The 18,433-nt window shown below is 37.7% G+C and overlaps 3 protein-coding genes across 5 annotated transcripts in view; 1 reads left to right on the top strand and 2 right to left on the bottom strand.

The window, feature by feature from the left end:
- Window positions 1-647: 647 nt before the first annotated feature.
- On the bottom strand, window positions 648-6,596 carry LOC102789169 (uncharacterized). Of its 2 annotated transcripts, none has more exons than XM_006783127.3 (6): window positions 6,334-6,596; window positions 5,833-6,007; window positions 5,588-5,744; window positions 3,820-3,992; window positions 3,346-3,574; window positions 648-1,366 (listed from the first exon to the last, which is right to left on the bottom strand). In XM_006783127.3, exons 2-6 carry the CDS (start codon window positions 5,992-5,994, stop codon window positions 1,164-1,166), a joined length of 924 nt encoding a protein of 307 aa, XP_006783190.2. In that variant the 5' UTR covers window positions 5,995-6,007; window positions 6,334-6,596; the 3' UTR covers window positions 648-1,163. The 2 variants fall into 2 exon arrangements, with proteins under 2 accessions (XP_006783190.2, XP_006783191.1); XM_006783128.2 differs by having other exon boundaries at window positions 5,892-6,007.
- Window positions 6,597-6,804: 208 nt separating this feature from the next.
- On the top strand, window positions 6,805-15,713 carry rrp9 (ribosomal RNA processing 9, U3 small nucleolar RNA binding protein). Of its 2 annotated transcripts, none has more exons than XM_006783129.3 (15): window positions 6,805-6,991; window positions 7,127-7,221; window positions 7,320-7,432; window positions 7,514-7,581; window positions 8,668-8,709; window positions 8,808-8,934; window positions 9,052-9,176; window positions 9,287-9,379; window positions 9,506-9,606; window positions 9,689-9,823; window positions 11,150-11,212; window positions 11,324-11,481; window positions 11,699-11,778; window positions 11,873-11,946; window positions 14,071-15,713. In XM_006783129.3, exons 1-15 carry the CDS (start codon window positions 6,908-6,910, stop codon window positions 14,171-14,173), a joined length of 1,461 nt encoding a protein of 486 aa, XP_006783192.1. In that variant the 5' UTR covers window positions 6,805-6,907; the 3' UTR covers window positions 14,174-15,713. The 2 variants fall into 2 exon arrangements, with proteins under 2 accessions (XP_006783192.1, XP_006783193.1); XM_006783130.3 differs by having other exon boundaries at window positions 11,324-11,469; window positions 14,071-14,251.
- Window positions 15,339-18,433, bottom strand: part of grm2b (glutamate receptor, metabotropic 2b) — a 27,876-nt gene continuing 24,781 nt past the window's right edge. The window contains exons 5-6 of the mRNA XM_006783131.3: window positions 17,524-17,716; window positions 15,339-16,000 (exon numbers count right to left, since the gene is read on the bottom strand). Of these exons, the coding sequence (XP_006783194.1) occupies window positions 15,927-16,000; window positions 17,524-17,716 (267 nt within the window). The 3' untranslated portion in view covers window positions 15,339-15,926. The remainder of the gene's footprint in view (window positions 16,001-17,523; window positions 17,717-18,433) is intronic.

The following is an 18,433-nucleotide window of genomic DNA, read 5'->3' as shown; positions in this document are numbered from 1 at the left end:
CAGGTGCATAATGGTCCACCGGGAACTATCCTGCTGTGTTGCAACTTCTCATGAAAACAGCTGATTTCCAACAGGAAAAAAAGGCTTTTGAGGCTTGAAAGAGGACCCCTGGGAGGACTGAGGGTATCGGAGAGAGGTGATGTGCTGTGAGTCCACTGAGGCAGCCCAGCTAGCCTGAGGGGAAAGGGGGGGGGGGGCGAGGAGCCAGCCTTTGGTTGTTCAAATCACATCTTTCAAGTGAAGATGACTGCATCAAACTGCCTCCCGCTGACATTAACCATGTCCCACACACACTGTCTTTCATCAGTCAGTCAGTATGTGGCTGTGACTGTTACACCCTGTTCTTGTTCTTACACTTGCTCCTCTATTCTCTTCATAGCTCCAGAGAACGAGGACACTGGTGTATTACTTGAATGTAATGGCTCATTTACCATTTAACACACAGTACTTCCTTAATTTAGTTAACTGAGTTTCTTTCTTTTCTTTTTTTGTTTACTAAAGTAACAGTCACCTTTCAGTGGAGTAGATCAATACTACAACAGGGGAAACAGGGGTCAGTACTGACATCTGTTGGCTGAGAAGGAAACAATACTGTAGGTTACTGTGCTGATGGAAGAAAGATTCAAATAACTGAAAAAATATCAGCTGCAAAACTTTATTGTTTGTTAGAGTGAAGCACAGAAAACACATGACAAACATTTTGAAACAGTTATCACATACAGTATACCTTAAAATTACCTGCAATGCACAAGTTGGAATGAACAACAGGGCAAAAATGAGATCCCTGTCCTACTCACACGTGTAAAGGTCAGCTGACTGACTGATTCTAGCTTAAAAGGTTATTAACTTATAACCACTCTCTTAAATACAGTGAGAAACCCTAAATAAGAACACTTGTTTACAGTATTAATGATTACATATGTGGCAGTTTATAGCGCTATCGAACGTCTGGGTGTGGACACCATGTGACACTCAAGGTGAAAACAATCTAACAGACATTAACTGCTGTCAACGTAAAAATATAAATACTTATCATTCTTAAAAAATAAAGAACTAGATTTTAATGCTGAATGAACTATAGTGGATAAAAAAAGGCAATCTGTGACCTATTTCTATCAGTCATGAAATACGTGTGACCAACGGATGAAGACAGAGGTGAAGGACTATAACTGAGAGTCACTTGTCATTGCTCCGTCGTCGGGCAGAAGCGAGGCATCTTGGCAAAAGCTTTGCTCAGCATTAGCTCTGTTTTCTGTTTTACCCAACCCCAGTCTCTTCTTCAATAATTTATCCTCATTGTTCAACTTTGTGCGGATTGCGGTTTTTATTTGGCTGCTGTCAACACTGAACTTGGCTGCCACATGATCTGCAGGAAAGAAACAGAAACCTCTGGTTATCAAATTAGTACGTACAGTGGTGTGAAAAAGTGTTTGCCTTCTTCCTGATTTTCTAGTGTTTTGCATATTTGTCACACCTCTATGTTTCAGATCGTCAAACAAATTTTAATATTAGACAAAGATAACCCAAGTTTTTAAATGATGATTTCATTCATTAAGGGAGAACAGTTCTCCAAACCTAGCTGGTCCTGTGTGAAAAAGTAATGGCCCCTCTTGTTAAATCACAAATTTACTATGATTATTGTTTTGTTAATCATTGTTTTGGAAAGTGTTTTACTAATGACACCCAGGCCTGAACACTGGCAGACCTGTTGAATCAAGAAATCACTTGAGAAACAAAGTCAGAGATATTCATCAGTCTGGAAAGGGTTACGAAGCCATTTCTAAGGCTTTGGGACTCCAGTGAACCAGAGTGAGAGCCAAACTTGGAACAGTGGTGAAGCTTCCCAGGAGTGACTGGCCTACCAAGATTACTTCAAGAGCACACCAATAACTCATCCAGGACAACATTACGGAACCACAAGCTTCACATGTCTCAGTTAAGGTCAGAGTTCATGATTCAACAATAATAAAGAGACTGGGCAAAAATGCCATCCATGGGAGAGTTCAAGGAGAAAACCACTGCTGACCAAAAAAAACACAAAGACTCGTCTCATATTTGCCTGAAAACATCTTGATGTTCCTCAAGAATTTGGGGGAAATACTCTGTGGACTGACAAGAACAAATGCTGACATTTTTAGAAGCGTGTGTCCCATTTCATCTTCATCTCATCTTTCATTTCAGAAAAGGATCATACTGGCAGTAAAATATAGTGGTGGCAGTGTGATGGTCTGGGGCTGTTTTGCTGCTTTAGGACCTGGAAGACTTGCTGTGATAAATGGAACCATGAATTCTGCTGTCTACAAAAAATCCTGAATATCTTCCCGCAAGCGATACGGTCTCTCAATCACACCACCACATAGTACTGACCCACACATATGGTTCTTACACACACACTGGACATTCTGGACTTTGTTTACACTAATTCGATTAGATGCGTGGTCATCTAATCGAATCACTTCATCACTAAATCACTTTAAGCATATTTGCACTGCACAAGACACTTACAAATGTGGATTGCACAACACTGGACATTATATTTCTTCATTTTCATTTAATACCTGTACAGCTGCTGTTATTGTGTATATATATATATATATATATATATATATATTTCTTCATACATTCTTATATATTTCTATACTGTGTATTTTGTTGTACAGTTATTTTTATATTCAACTTTAATTTATATACTTTATCTTTTTCTTTCCCAGTTAAATTTACCCTCCAATGTGATTAAATTACAACAATTCTGCAAAGATGAGTGGGCCAAAAATTCCTCCACAGTGCTGTAAAACTCTCTTTCTACTTTTAAACCCATCTTTTCAGAACTGCTACCCTTCATTATAACTTGGTCTCAGTCTGGTGTTTGTTGTGTTTTTATTTTGCTGCACTAATGTAAGGTGGCCATAAGGGTATTTAAAGACACCTATAAATAAAAGGTATTATTGTTATCATTATTAATATTAATATTTGTATTATTATTATTTTCATTAAGATTCTTTGCCAGTTATCGCTAATGCTTGATTGTAGTTGTTGCTGCTAAGGGCGGCATCAACCAGTTAGTAGTTTTAGGGGGCAATCACTTTTTCACACAGGGCCATGTAGTTTTGGATTATTTTCCCCTTAATAATAAAAATCTTCATATAGAAACTCCATTTTGTGTTTAATTGTGTTATATTTGTCTGATTTTCAAATTTGTTCGATGATCTGAAATGTTAAAGTGTGACAAACATACAAAAAAATAGGAAATCGGGAAGGGGGCCAACGCTTTTTTCCATCACCATATATAGCATTTTTAAAAAAAGGCTAACGTTTCTAAGGCATCCTTCATGTTCCTTGATTTACCGATTAAACTTTTCAAAATCTCAGGTGGGAGCTGTGGCTTGTGGCAATCCTCTCCCGTAAAGGTATTCCTACGGCCCTGCAGAGAGTGGGTGGCCAGCGTTTCTCTGTCAAAAAGTATCATGAGCAGGGCTGAAGTGTACTTCTTGTAGTCTGCAATTTCTGCAATGCGCTCATAAAGATTTTTTGGCACTCGAAGATTCTCTGAGAGATAGATGAAATTGTGGTCATCCTGCAAAGAAAAAGAAATATATTTTATAAAAACTTTACGTTTCATTGGCGTTTGATCCCAAATTAACCACTTATAAAATAACAAATTAGTGCTAGCCTGCCTGAGCTTAAAAACAATGAACATTTCAAATGAGCACCAATGACATAAAACTTGTTCTAAGATAACAAAATGTTAATGAACTGATCAATCTGCCAACTCAGTTATACAAAGAAAGTACAAAGTCTACAGCACACAGGAGCGTTGACCTCTGGTATATTATGAAGCGCTCTCATTTCTGCCTCAGGCTCAGTCAGGAAAGAGATAGTCTCATCAGAGTTTTGTGGCGCAACTGCTCCTTCGCCTCCGTGGAGAACATGATCCAGGGTGACCCGCAGTTCATGTGCCGTGTGCCTCATCTGCATCATGAGAGTGTTCATCTCTGAAAAACGTTACAAACCACTGAAGTAAATCCGACACATGGTGAAGATATTCATCAGATAAATGATTTCATTTTATGTTTACAGCATAAACTCAGACAGAAAATTAAAAAGACTGACGGGATCCAATTTTTCCCTCCGCACATGTTATCAATGCACTAGACAGTTACACAGACGAATACTCAACATTTGACATTTAAATTTTAATAAGGTCCTGTTCTTGTCATTGTTGTTAAGAAATTCCCTTAAAAGAATTATAAAAGTTTTGCACTAATTGCAGTTAAAGTAGCTCAATTTAAACATAGACAAATGTTTAAAAAGTTAATGTTTTAAGTTGAAAAAAAAATGTAACAATTGGGTTTGCTAAATGAATGTACCACTCTAGAAAACTGTCATGTTAGTCAATTTGACTTGAACTACTGTGCACTTGACTGTGTGTAGCAGCAGTTAATTGCTGTACAGTACTTAAGCAACAACTCTTGAGGTACCCTTCATTTCTTTATATTTTGCTAGAAAAATGGAAAACAGCTGCAATGAATTATTGAAATGTGCAAACACACATAGAAATACAGTGTATAAGGCAAAAACAGCTTTCTTCTCATTTAAGTAATCTTCAGGAAAAGTTCTCATGGCTTCTTGAAGGAAGCTCAAAGCTCTTCTTTGGATGTTGGCTGCCTTTTGTTCCTTTCTCCGTTTTCCCTGTCGCGCACTGTTTCAGTAATATTTGCTCTGTCAAGGCCAATCCATGACTGTGTGTTTGGAATCATTGTCAGTATAGAAAATGAAGCTGTTGCCAATCAGAAATTTTCCAAATGGTACCTCGCTGTTTTTCTGCTCCCAAAAGTTTGACTCAAATCTAATTATTAAGGACATGACTTTCACATACTGTAGATATTTTTCTAACTAACACTTATTTTGTCCTCTGCTTATCCAGAACAAATTCTCCACAAGTGCTATAAGGACACACTTCCCACCATGTTGAGATGTACCAACCTTTAAGCTAATAGTTCTGTGAGAATTACCATGATGGTGCAAAAATACAATTTTATGCCCATCAACATAAATTATCTTTAGCATATTCAGTTCATTTAACTAAAGAAATGAGAACAAATTACATGCTTTTCGCCACAGGCTGCTAGTAACAAAGATACAATTTAAAATGAACTCTTTGCTAAGTTGTCTGGAAAGTGTAGTCAAAACACTGATTCGTCTCCTCACTTGGGTGACTGTTTATGCTTGAATGATTCATAGGTCACTCTTAAGTGGATTAACAAAGACAAAGGATTTCCTTGGAATTGCCAAGTACAAGACCTCAACTGAGAATGAGTGAAAAAGCAACCAGTGACCAAAGAAAACTTTGGTGAAAGAGCTTCCTGCTCTTCCACTTTTTAAAAAATTACAAGAAGGTCTAACTCCCAGGAAGAAAAATACAAAGAAATGCAGGATGACTCATTCGGATTTGTCCTTGCAGCATCTAAACCAGTTGTTAGAGTAATGTGTGTGCTACAATAAATATTAATGTGGTCTGACAGTATTTTTAAAGGATATAAATTAACTGATTGATTGATTGATTGATTAGTTATTTTTTCCCACCCACCTTTGAGTTCCCTCAGCTCTCTCTCAGCCAAAATTCTGCATCTGCGTTCGTATTTCAGTTGTGCCTGCAGCTGCTCTATTTTCATGAGAAGGCTGATGGTGTCAGTTCTGATTCCCGGGCTTGCAACATTGTCTTCATCAAATTCAATAGTGTCAAGCTGCCACAAGAGTCGAAAAAGAACACATAAAAAAAATCCAAATTATACACAAGTTATTTATTCTGACAATTAAACAATGAACTCTCACGTCATTGTTGGGATAAGGTGAGTAGCCGGCCTCTTCATGGAGCCTGAACTTATCCTCGCCTGAATGACAGCCAAACTCTTGTGCATCTGTAACGTTATCGATCTTTATCATCTTAATGGGTGGCTGTGCTGGAGTCGCACCTGCGTCTCTCTTGGGTGGCATGGTGGTGAACAATCTGGGAAGAGTAAAAAGCACGTTGACACACCAAGTGCTGCTGCTTTTCTGCACAGGACGAACTCAAAGTTGGAGCCAAACTTTTTTCTTTTTTTTTTCACTCACTCAGCGACAATCTCTGCTCGTTTTAAACTCCCCCATGCAAAAACAGAGAGACAAAAAAAGGTTTGCAGTCAACCTTGCATCCCCCTCCCGCTGTCTCATCCCCCCTCCTCCTACCTCCTACTAGCCTCCAGCTGCTGGAGCCAATGAGTGATGCAAACTGCATTTCAAAACATGTTCAAATACACGTGATATTTACTGTGCGATAGTTTAGAGGAACCTCACCTCAGGTTGAGCTCAACGACAAACTGTAAACACAGTCACTGAAGACAAAGGCAGTGCAGTACATGGAAATACTGCGTAGTAGAGGAAGTAGTAATACTACTGCAGTAGTACAGTACATAGATCCTGATATAATTAGGGATTTTTTTTTACCGCCGCGCATAACATTTTCGATTAAATATGTGTGAAATACTAATCTTACGTTTACCTTCCACTGTGTGTGGCGCGCACATTTATGGGATTACCGTCTTGTCAAATGCATATTTTTACAATTATGTGCGGAACAAAGCTGCGAAAACTTATTCCCTGAGGGAAGTATTTCGCCCCAGCACAATTTCCTGTTCATCGAAATTCCTACATGGGCCAATTAAAATCCAGACTTTTAATAAAGGGTGGGACATGTTAGAGTGAACGTGACAATTAGCCAATCAGTGTGCGCTCGCGGCCCATTTGAGCTTCCTAGTTTGGTTGCAGTCGACCCATGTGGGTTCAATGTTGACTTGCGGCTTGAGAAAGTTGAAGAGTTAACGCTGCATAACTGTTGTCAGTTTTGAAACGCTGCTTGTTGCGTTTCGTCATGTCTTCATCATTCTTTATAAAAACAAAAGAAAACCCCAAGTTTGCCAAGAAGGGGAAAAATACGGCGGGCACGAAGCGAAAGGTAGGTGAATTGAACTGTTAGCGTGTAAGCTAAACCGTAGGGTTCACTCGTGGCTTCTTAACTGATTTCCACTGTTGTTATAACGCTTTTATTTACGCTTTTGTGGTAGATACAACATATTTTTCCCCCTCGCAGGGTGATGTGGATCCTACCGGAAAAGGCAAATTACAAGCAAAGAAATCGAGCTCGAAATATAATGAAGAGATTTCCAGCGACTCAGAGACGGAGAGGTGCGTTTTCAGTGGGGGTTATACATTAATCACAAGCCTTTGGCCTCTAAATAAAAGCACGAGTCTTAATGATCTTTGTGATAATTTGATTTTTCCAGTGCCACAGCGCCAAAGAAAAGGCAGTCCACCGAGCAGATTGAGTATGAGGAGACTCCACAGGAGAAGAAGCTGAGATTAGCTAAACTTTACCTGGAGCAGCTCAAGGAAGAAGGTAAACTTGTGTCATTTACACAGGCACAACATTAAAATTCATTATTCCAGAATAAATGAAATGAATTCTTCTTATCTTCAGAGGAAAAGAAAGCAGAAGAAGCCTCCTTTGAGACAGATCTAATTGCGGGAAGACTTCAAGAAGAAGTGGTAAGACATTTCCTATGTGAGCCCGTTTAAATGGTAGTTGTAGTACAAGGGTACCTTACATGACTTGGTTATTACACTGCCAGTTGCATGTGTTAAGCTATGTCTCTGTGTACTAACATTTACTCAGATTGTCCCCTCACAATGAAAATATCTAGTTGCCAACTCTACACCTAACATTACAAACTGTTGAGCCTGTTGGCCAGATGTTTCTTAGATCATGCTGTCGTGAACGCCGTTCATTCTGTCATTAATTGAGTTTTCACTTCTGGTCGATTTGCACTTGCTCCTTTGTGTGATTGGATCACTCTATGCTGGGCAGTCACACAAGTCCTCCTGAATATGTAGCAGAAATGCACTCAGTATTTTGTTTTTGTTTTGGTTTGTTTTTTTTGAAGTCATGATATCTGTGGGTCCTTATATTTTGGCGATAATTATTATGTTCTCAATTCCAAAAAATTGATTCTGTTCATCTGGACGTAGTATTTTCAGTGTGAGAAACATTTTGTCACTCATCAAAGTGACTTCTTCTCATCAAAGTGACTTCTTCAGTCTCTGAAGACTGACATGACTTCACTTGGATGTGTGCATTGACAGTACTGAACAGGTTGATCAACATACAGGTAGACTACACTTCAGAGTTTCAGAGGGTTTGCTGTTATGACATTCCTATGGCATAGATTCAACTCAGATGTCTAAGTCAAATCTTAATAAGGTTGTTTTTTTGGGTTTTTTTTGTTCCCATGATATTTCAAAGTTTAGTTAGGCCACAGTTTAGTTTCAGTTTCATAAGACAATTTTCTCTAAATTAAATAATGACTGATGTAAAAATGCTGATGTGGTCTTCTGGGTTGCAGTTCAGTAATTTATAATAATTTTCAGCTTTACATCTTATGATCAGATGCAAGAAATATTTTGGTTGTACTTGATCATGTCACTCAGACCTCTGAAGCCTTCATCTCATCGATACTGTTTTGTTTTTTTTGTTTTTTTATTTGGATTTACTGTACTTGATTTGCTGGACTTGTGTTTATAATATTGATATTTCTGTGGATGTGAGTTTATTTTATTTTTTCCTTCCCCCATCAGCTTGAACAGAGAGGAAAGCTCCAGCGGCTCATCGCCAAAGATGTAATTATCAGAATTTTCATCCTTTTAATCCCACTGTGCGTCTAATAAGAAGTTTAATGTTATTTATTTCTGTGTGTTTTTTGTTTGCTTGTTTTTAGCTCATACCACCAGATCCTTCAGAGATCAGGATGTTCAGAGGACACAAACTTCCAATTACATGCCTGGTCATCACTCCAGATGACAAGTACATCTTTTCTGCTGCCAAAGACTGCTCCATCATTAAATGTTAGTGTATAGTTAATCCTAGTTTTTAAACTCCTGTCATGAAAACAAATTCTAATTATTTCACGTTTGTGAAGGCTAATACTTTAATAATAATATGTTTGGAAATGTTCTCATTAGGGGATGTTGAGAGTGGTAAAAAAATACATACAATACCCGGTGGAAGGAAGGGTACAGAGGATCGCCATGTTGGACATACAGCCCACATCTTGTGTATGACCATATCTTCGGATGGCAAGTACTTGGTGAGTAGTTCTTCCTCAGCAATTCCTGCTTTTACCAATTTTGGGAATCCAGCTTATTCTACCTTTCTTACCAAAGTGTGACCATAACGTCTTTGTTTACATATTTTTAGGCCACTGGAGACATGAACAACCTGATCATGATTTGGGAGGCAGAATCGTGTAAACATTTGTATAAATTTACAGGACACAAAGGTGCTGTGTCGGTATGTTCTTGATGGGGTTTTTCCCCCCCTCACTAGTTGGCTACAATTTTGACATTTTAACATCTCAGCTGTGTGTAGGTGATACCTGCAGTTCTCTTATAACACAATCTTCTTTTTCTTTCACAGGGGCTTTCATTCAGGAAGGGGACTCATGATCTGTACAGCGCCTCTCATGACCGCTCAATCAAAGTGTGGAATGTGGATGAGAATGCATATGTAGAAACTCTGTGAGTGACCATTTAGAAAATAATTTCTCACATTCATTTGGCTCTAGTGTGTGAAATTAACTGTGACTGTAAATTCCTGTAGCTTTGGCCATCAGGACTCGATCACAGGACTGGACAGCCTGAGCCGTGAGCGCTGTGTGACTGCAGGAGGGCGGGACGGTACCGTACGGGTGTGGAAGATAGCCGAAGAGTCTCAGCTGGTGTTCCATGGCCATGAGTGAGTCTCTTGACTTCTGTGCATTGCTTGTTCTCACCAGTGTGCACAAATTCAGGTGCTTTGTCTGTTTGCTTGTTTTCTAAGATTCAGATAAAAGCATTTAATAAATGCACAGAAATGTTCATATTCTGCATTAAAAATGTATGCAAAATTACCATCTGAAATAAGAGAACCTGAGAATGAAGCCAGAGTGTTTCCACAGAAGTGGTAATTGTCCTATTATGACAAGTATGCTGAAGATTGTTTCCCCAAAGACAAACTAGCTCAAGTTAAAACTTTTGACTTTGTAGTTGGTGTGGGGGGAAAAAATGATGAGAAATTCATGGCAAATATTGAAAAAAAACCATATTCTTCAGCATATGCAATAAATACTTAAAATAAGATAACTAGTATATATGAAAAATGTTAAAGTCTACACATTCTCATTTTGTTCTTTATAGGCAATTTAATATTTTATAGTGTTGTATTTAATTCTAAATTTGAGCATTTTTGACCTATGGTCTTTTGGAATAGGGTAAATATTGACCAAAACAGAAGACGTAATATGGAAATATTGTGCTAATACACATGGTTTACATGCAGTTTTGTTCACAAGCACTGTTTGTGAAGCAATCACATTTTACTTTTTTGGCCAGAAAAAATAAATTAATAAATCTAAAATTAGAAACCACTAGGAAATTATTTTTGGACACTGCAAATGTCAGCTAAACCACTAGAAGAAAGAAGTGGCTCGGTGGTGTAGTCGTTAACACATTAACCTTACATGCAAAAGATCTTCAGTTCAAGACAGAGAGCAAACAAACCCAGAGTCATGCTACTCCGAGAGCCAGTCCCAGGCTTGGATAAATGTTGTGTCAGAAAGTAGCTGGCTGTGCCAAATCATACACGCAGATTCCATCTGCTGTGGCAACCCCTAGGAAAATAAGGGAGCAACCAAAAATGGCCAAAAATCAACGCAATTTCTCATGGATGATCTAGCTCTTCTGCTGCGTGCACTATACTCTCATATAAAGTTTGAAAAAATATGAAAGAAATCAAATTAAGAGTATTGTTTGTTACTACCTTTTTGACTGCTGCATGGTTTTTTCTGTCCCTCTACCATTAAACATGTCTGTTGGTTGGTTTATATAAAATCTTTTGATATTAGATGTAATGGAGTAATTTTCATTCTGAAAATTTAACAGCACAGCTCGATTTTTATTTTTATTTATTTTTTTATTTTTTTTAATAGATGTACACATTCATAAATGCATATTTATTTATACTCTATTTTTCTTTAAGCATACAGTGAGACTGACAACTCTGATTTTGTTGTCTTTTCTTAAGGGGTTCAATTGACTGTATCCAACTCATAAATGAGGAACACATGGTAACAGGAGCAGATGATGGGTAAGAATTTGCTGCTGTTTTTATGTTGAATCAGTTTCTTTCTCTCCATTTTTATTTTATTCGGTGTGTAATGGTGTGAACTAACTCATTCATATTTCCTGACAACCTCAGCTCTGTGTGTCTTTGGAGTGTCAACAAGAAGAAACCTCTCAGCACAGTGAAACGGGCCCACGGTTGCCATGGTGATGCAGGGATTGAGCAGCCTCATTGGGTCTCTTCAGTGGCGGCACTTCAGAACTCTGATACTATTGCCTCAGGTGCCTATAGCTGTGAGAAACCTCTTCATGTGCTTTTCAGTAACACATGGGCCCGTTTTTATTCGCAGGATAATGTAAATAAAGTTTTTACGGGTGATTTGTTTGAATGCAGATGTATTCAGTGCAAGTAATAAATTCATTCCTGATGAAAAAGACATCAAAGTAATACATCAGCCTAGGTTGGTGTTTAAGTAAGCTGGCTTTATATAACAACGGATCTTCCTTGCAGGTTCCCACAACTCAGAGGTTAAAGTGTGGAAATGTGGCCAGAATTATCGTGGGCTTGAGCCTCTGTTCAGTGTACCAGTGGTAAGCAGTTAACACTTTCCTATCATTTAAAAAAATAAATAAATAAAGTTGCATAAATGTTTATTATCTTTCTCTACTTTCCTTTCCTGCCTAGTCTGGTTTCGTCAACAGTTTGAAGTTTTCAAGCTCTGGTCAGTTCTTGGTGGCAGGAGTTGGACAGGAGCACAGGTACATTTATACTCATGTTTCCATAGAAACTAAAGTTCCTGAAAACTAATGAATGTCAGCGCAAGTTCATGTTCAGTGGACAAAACATCCACTAGGTGGCAGTGTTAATCCATCTTTAACATTTTAGAATTTTTAGGTTGACTTGGCCTCATTCATATAGTTATGCAGTAACTAACTGAAGGTAACCAGGAAGTATGATGTTGGATAATGTCACACTTGTCATGTAGTATTTTTGATCAGTTTAGCTGAATGCAAGGTAAAATAAAATGTGCAAGTGGATCAGATATTTCGTCTTGATGCATGCTCAATCATCCAGGTAAGTAAATCCACAAAAGCTGACTCTGTTCATGTTGGGGAAACCTGCAGTCAGCTGAGACTGAAGGAGTCACTTGGATGAGTGACGAAACGTTTCTCCCACTGAAAATCTATGTCCAGATGAACAAAATCAACCTTTGTGGATCGGATATTTTGTTTTGGTGTGTCGATCATAGTTACAGATTTTACAGAATGACATGTAAATCTGAACTGTTTTTTTTTTTGTTTGTTTTTTTTTCTTTGATTGTAGCGACATATGAAACAAACAGTGTTAAACTTGACCACTGTGAAAATTGCTGAGGGGAACCGACAGTGATTACTGTAATTTGAAATCCAAAATGTTTTCTTGTGTATTGGAGGGTTTGAGCTGCTCTATAGTAAATCCATCCACCCACTCATGGCTGTAGCTCAGGTCATCTACTGATCAGAAGGTCAGTGGTTCGATCCCTGGATCCCCCTAGTCTTCACTCATCCGTTGCTCATCCATTGGTGTATGAATGTGTGTGAATGGCACTAAGCACTTGGACGCATAGAAGGCGGTGCTTGTGTGAATGGGGTGGATGTGACATGTTGTATAGAGTGCTTTGAGTACTCAGGGGAGAGTAGAAAAATGTAATATAAGAATCAGCCCATTTTACCATTTACCATTCTCTCCCACTTATCCATTTCAGGGTTGCGGGGGGGGGGATTATCCCAGCTACCACAGAGCAAACTGTTCTCTACAGTACAGTTTAATTAATCCAAAACCTTGTCTGACAGATACAGGATTTTTATGACTAATACCAATATTGATTTGGATTTTTGTAAATGGTTGATATTGCAAAGTATTGACCGATTACTCGTTTGCTCTCGGGATCAGCTGTTGCTGATCAATCTGTTGCTTATAGGGAAGTTACAGATTGCCTTCATCTGCAACATCAAAATTTATGACTTATCTGAAGAGATCTTGTCTCTTCTTCACTTTGTAAATGTTTATCAGTCATTATAAATACCAAAACCTCAGGATCAGGAAATGGCCTAGCTGATATGTCAGTCAGACTAATTGTGCCTCCAAAGATGTGCAGGTTACTCATACTGTGTGCATTAATACTGCTCAATAGCAGTGTTTTTAAACTGTGTACTGATAACACGTCAGGTGGTCCCCCACCCTTTTTTTATTTCCGAAGGTGCAATATCCGTGTTTTCCAAAAAAGTTTTATTGGAGCATTGGAGAGGTGCTTTTTTTCTTTTTCTCTTCTTTTTTTTTTTAACCTTACCTGAATCCATCTTAGATGAGCTCGGGCTCAGAGACAGCTTCTACATTTCTCAATCACTGTTTATTCCCTCGAGGTTTTTGCTTTGCATGCTAGAGTTTTAATGAACTGACAGTTTTCAGGCGTGTGCCTGAGCCTGTGCATTGATTTCTACTTCAGAATTGTCTGTTTCCAGCACGGTGTTGCCTGAGGACCCACAGATCACAGACATTAATTACTGGTTTTCAACCTTTGCACAAAGAGATTTCTCTGGATCTCTGATTTTTAATGTACCATAGATGATGAAATTCTTTGCAGTCTTATATTGAGAGTGGGCGACCCATCCTCAATTTTTCTTCTGAAAGCCTCAAGCTCACTGTGGTGATCGTTTAATACAAAATGTTTATGACCTGTTACCAGATATCAGATTTAAACCATTTCTCCAGTGTTTTATTACTCCATCCGTCCTCCTTATTTGTTTTTTAATTAACAATCCATATGGTGTTAATCATTAATCTTCAGTGAACTGTTTGTGTTAAAATAATGATTTGTAAACAAATCTTTGTTTTGTTTACAGATTGGGACGATGGTGGAGACTAAAGGAAGCCAAGAATGGAATTTATGTTATTCCTCTTAAAAGGAAACCCTCTGATCCAGATGAAACTAAAATCGCTGAATAGAAAACTGTTAAATGCTTTTCCTTTTGTAAATTAAAGATCTAAAAATAAAATCTCAGGGGGTTTTTTTTGTTTTTTTTTTTTTTACTTACTGATTTTATTTTTTAAAGTATCTGTTTATACAGTTGTTGTCTGTGGATTCCTCTTGTTATTAAAAGGCAATAACAGCTTTTGGTTTAGTGAAGAAGTCAGAGCATTGTTGGTAAGGCATCCCTGCATAAAAAATAAAGTGTGAAGAGGCTGAATTGTAGGAGAGAGGAAAAAAGACTGCTGGTTCTATTTTGTGATCATAAAGTTCTGAAGTGTCGTCATGTTCTATGAAAGTTAGGCTGTAAGTGTGTCTGGCAAAGTGATGACTGCTTCTGTGTGTAGGGTATTGGAGGAGTCAGGTCAAAAGTTGTGAATCATAGATATGGTGGTAGAAGACCAGCATATGTGAATCTCATAAAAATGTAATTGAAAGTATATTGGCATCTTTTAGTAATAATTAAAAAAAAAAGTTTACAGCTTATTTCTACTTTTGCTTTACTTGACATTTACTTGGTATTTACAGGAGGGAAAGTGCACAAAATCTTTTAATTATACAAGTGATTTGTCAGACCAGCCTCAGGGACTGCAAGCTGTTGACTAGTGACATTATGTCAGTGACAGTTATTGTTATATAATAACCAAGAATTACCAAGAATTGGTATTTGCACCATCTTCAGTCATCCTGCAGGTGTCCTCTGAGACCCTGGTGGACATGTTGATGCCATTTTCATTAGGAATCGTTTTTATTACCCATCTCTTAATTTTGTATGCCATATAGGGGGGAAAAACCAGTATCATCTTCTTTCACAGTTAAACATGCAGACAATGACATTTAAATTTTTAATAAAGTCACTTCTATTTATGCTGCAGGCAGACAGTGGGTACAGTTTCACAGCTAAAACGCCAGTCCGCATAAAATGTGTAAATGTAGGATTCGTGTGAACTTTTTTTTCCCCCCATGTACAATTGCAGGTAGTCAACTATTAAAACAACAGCTATCCTGCACTAGTTTGTTAACTGAAAATTTACTGAAATGGCAGAAATCGGCTAATCCTGCATCCAGATCTCGATTGCGGTTCTTGTGCATAGCTCTTCTGAATTTGACAGCGAAAAACTGAATGTGGGAACCCAAACAAAGTGGAATTTGACCTTTTAATATTAAAAAAGAACATTTTATTTACATAAATTACAAGTAAGCACACACTGCTATACCAGTCTACATTAACACACGTCCTTTACGTTGTCTAGTTGCCTAGTTTTCATCACGTTCACTATAGTTAGTCACACATTTTGCTTAACAGAAGGGCTAACTTTATCTCAAAGCATTATTTTGTCAATGTCTAAACATCTGGATATATTCACAGCACTGTAAGAACACAATAAGAACAGCCTTTTGTTTTTGTATAACACTATTGCTTCACAACCACCCATTTGACAACAAGACTCTTTAGGACAAGGCACGGTGCATTTAATCACATCTATCTGTAAACCAAGGAGATCACAGCATATTAAATCTATACAAAAAAAAAGGCTTTACAGTTGATACATACTGCTCACTGTAAGAACATCGTTACGCTTTCACAGTTAGAGTTACCATTGCCACTGTCAGTCTAGTTATCTCTCTGCAACATGTTAGATGCCATGGGGGCTCTGTCATACACAGCTCTGTTGGATGGAAGGATGATTGATGACAGGATGGTTGCTTCTGCTTAGAGAGGAATGTTTTTCACAAAGAGGATGTTGTGGAGTCCACCACTTCTCGCCCGTTGCAAACTGCTGGCACATAGTTGGAGGCTGATCCTGAGGGAATAAAAGCAGTGATGTTAAAGTTTCCTGCAAACCAGAGATAAAAACTGCAAGGAGCAAGTGGTCCAAATACATTAGGCAGCCTGTCTTTAAGTACAATTTTGAGGTATCCTTTTTGTGCATGATTTTTATTGTAAAGTTTATTTGGCTGATCACGATTATACAGACTTGCACATAAAATGTTACAAAACAATACAGTTTCTGTCCGGTTGCTTCATCACTAGCTATAATTGAACAATGTGAAATACTGCAACCAGAAATCCATCACAGCTTACAGTGCTATTTTCCAGACAGTATCCTTACATTGTTGAATTCCTACTTTTAATTGTAGCAATTAAATACTTTTTATTCCTTACATCATTTTTTTTCTGACAACAGAAATCACTGTAGTCTAAGAGACGAGATAAAGCATAAAGTGTCAGAGGCCTTTTAATGCGCAGCTTTTCTTTTGGACTAAAAGCAGTGTGAGGTCTCCCAGCTATAAAAGAGTAAATGGCACGCTCACTATAGAACCATGTAAACGTCTCATATATATTTAATGTGTTTTTTGTCTGTGAACATAGTCAGTCTATTAATTGGTTTCAGATAAGACTTTCTCTTACCCAAAATGAAAAGAAAAACATAATGGCATGGTTATTAATTGTAGAGCTATGCTGATGCAAAACTACAGAAACAAGCAGGAAAAACCTTTCAGTATTATATAGAAATTTCTTCACTCTTACCCATGTTCCACTAAATAAGAATAATATTTTTTTTTTTAAAAATGCCGTCATTTTGATCTGAGTTTCACAGTGAAACTGTCAACTGTTACCCAGTTTTATTTCTGATTTTATTGTGAAGCACTTTTGTGATTCTTACACATTTTAATTACTTACTTTTTTGTAATACTTACTTAATTTTTTAATTATGTAAGATGCCCTATCGGTATGGAAAAGGGTATCTCAGCTTAGAAAGAACACAGACAGGCATATTCTTATTTGCTTGCCAGCACCTCACAAATTTAAACACTACTGTATATTTCACTTACAGTGCTGTGAAAAAGTAATTGCTCCCTAAACCTAATAACTGGTGTTGGCACCCCTGGCAGCAAGAACAATGTGATAAAGCATTACTCTTTCACACAGGGCCAAGTTGGTTTGACTGGGCTTTTTATTTCTTGTGAAGTGTGACAAAAATATCATAAATAAATAAAATTAAAAATAAAAAGTCCAATTAAAATAATGGGCAAATCCTGAAACAACAGGTTTTTCAGCTTGCAGCCCATTTGTGCTCATCTACAAATTAAATAATCTCCAACATTAGTAAGTTTTACGTAGACTGATTGTTTAATATTGGAGAAAGCCATGTTAGCTGATAAGTTATGTTAAATCTCCTGGCTGTATATTCATATTTACCATATAAAGTGTGTATGTTAGCATGTTGAGCTAAAGACCATCTGGTAGTCCTTTGTCTTTATGTTGTGTTAATAGTTTCTTTTACAAGTAAAGAACCATATTCTGTATACTCTGTATTTGTACCTTTTGAGAAGCTGGAGCTGGGGGCAGAGGCAGACGTAGAAACTGTGGTACTGAAGCGGTTGGTTGTGACTCTTAGTGTGGCCACATTTTTCTGGGGCTGAAAAAGGATGATGTGGACCTTTGGGGCGAAGAGGCACCCGAGAACCACGGAGCCACTCAGACTGACAGAGATGCACATGGTGGTGGTCTGTACCTGGGATGAAAGAGAGCATGTGTGTAATGATGGCTACATCAGTCTGGTCTTGGATTTTTTTTTTTTATTTGGTCTTCAAAAAGACTAATGAAGTTAATTCAAAGGCCACCTGGTCCCAGTTCTTCTCTCTCACACAGCCTTTGATAAAATCACTCGTATTTTCATTTATTCCCTTTTCTGGTTATTTACAAACCTTTAATCTTAACCTTAATGTGTGGTTCCTTTCAAACATCCATTAATCAATCTTTACATTAACGTCTTTTCTAAAAGTCAATCAAAAACCAAACACAGCCCTGTAACAAATATTCACTTACACATGGATATAAGCTTTACTAATAAATAGTGATATAATAAATTAGATGTTTAACAGAAGGTTAACAACTGATAATCAACTTTTTGTTTAAGAAACAACAAGCAAAAGAAAACGTTACCTGGATGGAATCAAAATGAAAAACAGAAATCAAATTTGTCCCTTTCAGGTTTCTTATAGTTATTATTCTCACATTATGAGCCATATTTTGCATTTTAAACAGTGTGTGGTTTTCAGCTGCGTTTGTTAGCAATTCTAATTGTCCATTTGTATGCACATGAATATGAGGGCAAGAAGTCGAAAGAGAGATAAGCACAGCTGGCCGTCCTGGAAAGTCGGAGCCTTGTTAGTCATATTTCAGCTGCTAATGTGAGCTGACTGCTGGGGTCATCTTCCTGAGCTCCGTC

The sequence above is a fragment of the Neolamprologus brichardi genome, chromosome 5 (genome assembly GCF_056152115.1).
Source record: "Neolamprologus brichardi isolate AB-2024 chromosome 5, ASM5615211v1, whole genome shotgun sequence".
In the NCBI taxonomy this organism is placed as follows: Eukaryota; Metazoa; Chordata; class Actinopteri; order Cichliformes; family Cichlidae; genus Neolamprologus; species Neolamprologus brichardi.
The sequence above is the reverse complement of the archived record's forward strand: the minus strand, read 5'-3'. Positions and strand labels throughout refer to the sequence as shown.